The sequence below is a fragment of the Crassostrea angulata genome, chromosome 9 (genome assembly GCF_025612915.1).
Source record: "Crassostrea angulata isolate pt1a10 chromosome 9, ASM2561291v2, whole genome shotgun sequence".
NCBI classification, from domain to species: Eukaryota; Metazoa; Mollusca; class Bivalvia; order Ostreida; family Ostreidae; genus Magallana; species Magallana angulata.
In genome coordinates this window covers 35,974,941-35,982,136 of record NC_069119.1, presented here as the reverse complement: position 1 = coordinate 35,982,136, position 7,196 = coordinate 35,974,941, and the positions used below count along the sequence as shown (strand labels likewise).

General features: G+C 35.0%; 1 protein-coding gene across 2 annotated transcripts; it reads left to right on the top strand.

Annotated features, from left to right (window-relative positions):
• Positions 1-881: 881 nt before the first annotated feature.
• On the top strand, positions 882-6,945 carry LOC128164100 (uncharacterized). 2 transcript variants are annotated; one of them, XM_052827835.1, is made up of 4 exons: positions 882-1,010; positions 1,242-3,467; positions 4,404-6,042; positions 6,706-6,945. In XM_052827835.1, exons 1-3 carry the CDS (start codon positions 1,008-1,010, stop codon positions 6,036-6,038), a joined length of 3,864 nt encoding a protein of 1,287 aa, XP_052683795.1. In that variant the 5' UTR covers positions 882-1,007; the 3' UTR covers positions 6,039-6,042; positions 6,706-6,945. The 2 variants fall into 2 exon arrangements, with proteins under 2 accessions (XP_052683795.1, XP_052683794.1); XM_052827834.1 differs by having other exon boundaries at positions 4,404-6,945.
• Positions 6,946-7,196: the final 251 nt, after the last annotated feature.

Sequence of the window (7,196 nt, the reverse complement as noted above, 5' to 3'; positions counted from 1 at the left end):
TACAATTATATGAAGATAGGTACAAATATTTGAATATATGTTAATTTGGCGTTCCATGTAAGTAGGTACAAATGTACTTGCAAAACAATACAAAACTAAAAGTAAAAGATAAAGAAAGAAACGGAAAGCGAAATAATAGTTAAATCATTAAATATTTTATATAATGGTTTCTAAAGATCAATATAATCCATATATACTTACACAGTGACTATACAGAGACTGCTCATTTCCTCAATTGATAATTTTTTCTCTCAAGATTGAAAGGTAAAAATATCAAGTGTGATTTACTCGAGTTTGAGATATACACAGGCCAGGCCGAATGTTTACATGTAATTAATTATATATATATATATATATATATATATATATATATATATATATATATATATATATATATATATATATATATATATATATATATATGCATATGCTTAAAAATTTCTCATGTACATGTATGTGTCCTAGCTCTTGTACAAACAAACAAAGTTACAATTTAATTCACTGTAATTCAACGGGATATGAAGTATATTATATATAAGCGAATGGAATATGTACATTTTATTTTCATTTGCAAAGTCGGACGCAGTTTATAACCTATCAATAAGTGAATCAATGGGACCTTCAATGTCAACCTGTTTGATGTGTCCGATTTACCTACAGACGCCAAAGTCTCTAGAGACACCTTATCTTCTAATGGGTGCTCGCAATTCCATTACCTACCGATGAAAGATTCATGTTATGATTCCCAAAACGCAGGTAACCCCGATGACCGTCCATTCGTTTTATGGTCGATGCGAATGTGTCATTTGAACCCTGATAAGATGAACATATGATCAACTTCTCACTTTAGGATTGAGTCTTTGTGATAATACAGTTTCTCATCTGAATTCAATTTGTTAAATCACTGTTTCTATCTGATTTGTTAATGTTTTTCCACTATTTCATTAATTATCGTAATACTACAACAGTAAGGTGATGTAGAGAAAAATGGAGAGTGTACAGAATTCATGGTAAGTTGTTATATGTATGTATACTGAGATAAAAGAGGCAAAGGATGGATAAAGGAGAGAGAGAGAGAGAGAGAGAGAGAGAGAGAGAGAGAGAGAGAGAGAGAGAGAGAGAGAGATTTTAATAATTTGCAAATCTTTTGATATATCTTATCACTCTTAATCATTTGAAATTCAATAATGTATTGGCTATGTATTTAGTTGGGGTACAACCAAGCCATCATTTTTTTTAAGGTAGTCTTCATCATAATAAGCAACATGAATAGCCATTTGCTCAGGTTTGGAGTTGTTCTGATCGGATTCTTACAGCATCGGCTATGTTGGGCAGATCTGAGCGATCCTAGAGACTTCTATCGGCAATACGTTTCGGCCTGCGGATTTGGATACCTGTGCAACAAAGGTCTCGAAAATTCAGCCAGTTTTGGAGACGTGCCGACAAAGATTGGCCCCTGTCCGCCGTGTTCATGCGACGATGAATGTTTCTCCCGAAACGACTGTTGTCCGGATGTTTTGTATGAAGACAACATCTGGACTCAATGCTGGTCGACCGACATTTTCAACTTTCCAGGCCTCGAGTCTCATATGTATCCTTTGATTAAACAATGTCCGACGGAAGCAGTTAAGGAAGACCATTTACTTTGTTCTGAGTCGACCGACTTTTCGTTCCCTCCGATTTACCGTTACAGATACGTTCCTGTAAGTTCTAATCGAACACGCTTTTCCTACAAAAACATATACTGTGCGCTATGTAACGGAGAGGACGCACATGATCTTGAGAAATGGGAAATCTTAACGAGCAAAGAGGTTTGTTCCAAAACGTCATACCTCCGTCAGATATCATTTCCATACGACGTGTTAGCAGATTTCAGGGCCCCAAAATTATGTCCAGCATGGCACGTACCAAAATGGCCGACAAAAGTACCTAGGTGTGAATCATCAGAGAGGGTGCGATTCACCAGGTGCAATGTGACTGGCACATGGCAGAGAAAGGCATACAGTGTCGACATAGAACGGGCCTGTTTGTCAGGCTATGGACCAGTGTTTCGTTTGTACAGCAACATTTTTTGTTTCATATGCAATCCTCTCCGCATAGATGTATTACTTTTACCGCTATGTCGGAGAGACATCAGGGAGACCAGCGCTGGAGCCCAGATTGAGCATCTGTGTAGTAATTATGAATCGTCTGCTGTGACATATCCCTACAAGAACATGTTCTGTTACCTTTGTAACTTGATACCACTCGACGGTGTCCTCCAAAAAGGCTTCACTGTATCGGAACATCACGAATTTCTTTACCAGGGTTCAATAATATACACTTACCAGAATGTAGCGTTATCCCACACACAAGATCTTTATCAGCAAATAATACGACACAGCCGAATTACTGATGCAGAAATTTCGGATTATGACCCCGATTCGTTAATTTTGAATGGACGAGGTTTTAATTTGTCTTCAGTTTTGTTGACGAAAATTCTTTCCACACCGACAAAAATCTGCAACAAAAACTTGCTACCGAAAAGTGTTCAGAATATTGTGTCTCAAGATTGTAGCTGCGACCCCAGCTGCTTTTTCAAGAATAAATGTAGCTGTTGTGTAGATGTTGCATTGTCATATCCATTAGGTTGTTTCGATAATTCATTCGTTGTAACAAATGGATGCTACGGCAATAAAACCAGAAACTTGCCTTATTTTTCTACTATAAAATCTCTTTGTGAGGATTTTCCTCAGCTTGATAAAGTTCCAGTACACTCAGATGGTATAGATTATCAAAACCTCTTCTGTTTTCTGTGTAATAGTAATTATGACATTGTAAATAACACCTTGCAGATGTTCTCTAAATACGTCATGCGGGGGTTTATGTTCAGATGCCGGGACGTCATTCCTATTTCATACAGCGTCAGTGTTGCTAATTTATTCAAGCATGCACAAGACAGCAACTGTATCATCACCTTTGACAGTAAAACGCCACAAAGCAGAGCATGCGCAACGCAGTACTTCTCTACTTGCGACGGTATTCCAACGTCAAATCCAGATTTGAATGAAATATGCCATTTGACATCAAATGATAACTTCCCATCCTACGCTTACTATAAAAACGAGTTTTGTTACCTATGTTCCCGAGAGCAGTTCATCGAAAACCCGAAAGAAAACTGCTCTGGAAATAACGCTTCCATAGAGTTAGAGGAAGCTTGCAGAGACCTGCCCCTCTCCTACTCGCCTAACGTGCATCCATACAAAAACTCGTTTTGCAAAATGTGTGATTCGAATTGTTTATCCGATTGTGATTTTGGCTTCGAGAACCGGGATCTCGATGAGTGTTTTGGAAAAGTGACCGCCATTGGAATTATAGATCCCCCGAGCCTACGCGGAATATTCGGAATGTCAACCAGAGAAACTGATGATTCCAAACCTTTACAGAACCATCAAGTGAATGAAACTTTATTTTTTGATGAAGCCAATGTAAGTGCAATTTCAAAAAATATATAGTAAACAAATACCTACTCAAATCATGAATATACTATGCATATAACCCCTCAAATCATGAATATATTCATTCAAACAAATGTATATACATGAGTTACGGTGTGTCACATTTGTTCACGGATATCTTTTTTTCCTCATTGATATAGCTAGCTGTTCTGAATTTGCTTAATTATATATACATGTAATTATTATCCACGCATACTTTCTGAGTAAACATAACAATTTTCGGGACCTTAATGCATTGTTGCCTTATCAGGAGTATATCATGTCGGGGCCTTAATTAATTCAATAATGTTTCCTGTACCTCATGTGACGTACTTCAATACATGGTTTCAAATATCCTATGAATGATTACATCAGTATATCAGATACATAAACTAAAAAAAAATAGATGTAAAAGAATATTATTTCCATTATCAACGATTTGTTGAGTTCATATTTTTTAAAACCCCATTTGATGACTTAATATCATGGTTAAACTATTCAGCCCCTCAGAGACAAGCAGAACTACTGTTTATAAAAAAAAAAATATCCATTATATCAAAACAATTCATTTGAAAAAAAAAATCAAAACGTAATATTTTCAAAAACACAGTCATACTAATTAAGTAACTTGTTTCAATAATAACACCATATAATGAGTCATTTAAAGTACTTTCTTGGAATATCATTATACCTCATTTTCATCTTTTGTTGAAATCATAACCGATATTCGACCCTTTAAAACATGCATTGAATTCATTTTCTAAAATTATCATCTCAGTAATGCTTTTTCATGACATCCATTACTGTACCTACAGCTATCTTTGTTCGTTGGGGATTGAATAATTGAATTGATATTACATGTATTTAGCCATTAAAAAAAAATTGTTTTTTAGTTATAAGGATTGATAGTATGGTTTTTTTTTTCAGAATATCTACAGACCAATTTCATGTTACCCTGGTCGCTTTCTAAACAATGGATCTTGTGTCTTACCCTCAAAGAAGAACAAGGCGGGGGAGTATGCGATCTTTGCAGAATCAACAGGAAAAGTCTCCGGTGACCTCGGGAATGGATGGAATATTTTAAATGCATTGAAGAAAATTTTCATAAAAGAACTGTCAGTTTTTGAGAGAAGAGAATTCTACACTCTTCGAGTCTTAAAAATGTTTGAAAATATTTCATGTGTTGATGACCTTCCTAACAATGTTTGGACGGGCTTTCGTATCTCAACGAAAATTGTTGTTTCCCCAGGAGATGTCATTTTCACTGACATTAGTCTTTTGGAGAACAAATTGTTTCAGATTGTTGACATTATCCAAAGCAAGAGCCGCATCATCTTCCGAAATTTCTACATTGAGAACATGACAACAAATGAAATTAATATTTTCAAATACATGAAATCTAATATTGATTTTAGCATGGTCTCAACAAACCATTGCAAATACAGTCTTGAAAATACCAGACTATCTATACACTCACCTGTCACTGTTTTAGCCAACATCCTAAAATGTAAACACATACAATTTGGACCAGAAGAATACATTATGGACTCTTCTGGAATAGCAACTGTCCTGTCGCCCGCCGTAAAGTTACTTCCAGGTGAATATGTGACTCTAGCTTCGAATTCCATCAGTTTTTGCATCGATGTATATTTGGCCAGCTATAACCCAGGAACATTTGGGAAACTCTCCAAAAAGGATGAAATCCTAAGATGGGTGACCCTCAGTACTTCTCTTTTGTCCCTTATTTGTTTATTCATGACTTTTATAGTATACTGTACAGTCTCTAGCTTGCGAACTCTACCTGGTAAAAATTTGATGGTCTTAGTTTTAAACCTTTTTCTTGCCCAGTTTTTCTTCATCATGGGAAATAACATGACAGAAAACAACTTGGTTTGTGTGGTGCTTGGAATATTGCAACATTTTTTGTGGTTGTCCATGCTTTGTTCCTTTACTGTTTATTCTTTCCACACGTTTAAAGTATTTCATACATTGAATTCAAGACCGACCTTCACAGCACAGCTATTCCGAAAGTACCTTGCCATTACGTATCTTATTCCAACTATTGTTGTGGCAATTACAATCACTATATCTTTTATCTATTTCGGCAACAGTGGTTATGGAAAAGAGGTTTGCTTTCTCTCAAACTTAAACTTTCGAATTGGCGTTTTCCTGGTTCCCATCATCCTCTCTGTCATTGTAAACCTTTGTCTTCTTCTGTGGACAATGGGAAAGATTGTTTCCACAAAACAGATCAAATCTTCAACTCATGAAAGAAGCAATTTCACCATATTCTTAAAGCTCTTTGCTCTAAGTGGTGGACTGTGGGGATTACAAATTATTGATGGCTTCTTCAACATTTCAGTTTTTTCCTATCTGATATCCATTCTTAACTGTCTACAAGGGGTGTTTATTTTCGTAAGTTTTGTCCTTAATGAGAGAACCATTCAGTTGATAGTAAGTTTCAAGAAACAAGAAGGACTTGGAGAAGAGTCGGCAACAAACAACCATACTGGGGATGAAAGACAACAAAACACAGATTCCACTCAGACTACCCGTATATAGCGATGTAAGTTGCAGCATAGAGAATGCCGGTTCATTGCATTGATACAACATTTATCTAAAAATGTCCACCTGATTTTTTTTTTGGAGCGTTGTATTTAGCACTTCATACATTGTGGCCTGGTATTGACAAAATCAAGGATTTTGGTATACTGTTTTGAATTTAATTTGCCTAGAGGTAAAATAATATAAGACAATTGATCTTAAGAAGGCTTACTAGACATAAGTATATCAAAACTGCAGATAGATGCTATGAATACAATAGGGTAATGCCTTTTAGTACATTGTTATTATTGAGGAAAATATAATTCCTTTATAAACCTTGTTAAGTTGCTTTAAAATTTACCACTTAGTGAATCACATTTTGTGTATTGCTTATTTTTCAAGGTTAACCTTTTTATATATATAGAAAGTTGTATTTTGTTTGCTTACAATTAAACAGACATAACTTTACATTTTCTTTACTGTTTATATTGGAAAATCCTGCTCTATAAATAGTGTTAAATCAGAACAGTTCAGGAAAGTAGTACGGCAAAAATTTATTGATGCATGTATCAAAGAAATTTTTGACTAATCAAAAGCGCCAATATCTTATCAAGCAATCAAATATTAGATTACATACATCATACTTTAGAAACTCATTAGAATTTTTTTCAATAATTTTTTGCAGATACAGAGCCATTTAGTCTTATTTGGGTACATGGAATTCCCTCACTACGCTATGGTAGACGGACGATGGCAACCATCTGCCTTATATGGAAATTTATTTTGACTGCAGTTGTACAGTGGTTAAATATTCTAAAAACAGAGTATCCAGATGAACCCAGTCTAACTTTACCTTTTATTGGTGTAATTTGACGAGCTGAAAATTGCATTTTGAAGTGCTGGTAATAAACAAAAAAAAATTGCACTTTATCCTTTATTTGATTTATTATATCTATCAATCGTATAATGTAATTAAATTACCAAAACAAAAAGGAATTCCATGCCTTTCATATATAAGCAATCGTTGTGCAATATTTGGGATACAACCATTCGTGAAATTGTTATGAATGTTAAAGGTTTGAAAATATCTAGAGTTCTTTGTATAGTTTTTCTCTTGGGGACATTTATATTATCATATTCTCTTCGAAGTGGAAACGCCTGATCTATGTTACCAGT

Bases quoted from the DNA above. Each gene is read 5' to 3' on its own strand.
- LOC128164100 (XM_052827835.1), top strand. The intron at 3,468-4,403 runs GTAAGTGCAATT...TTTTTTTTTCAG, and splicing joins TATTTTTTGATGAAGCCAAT to AATATCTACAGACCAATTTC.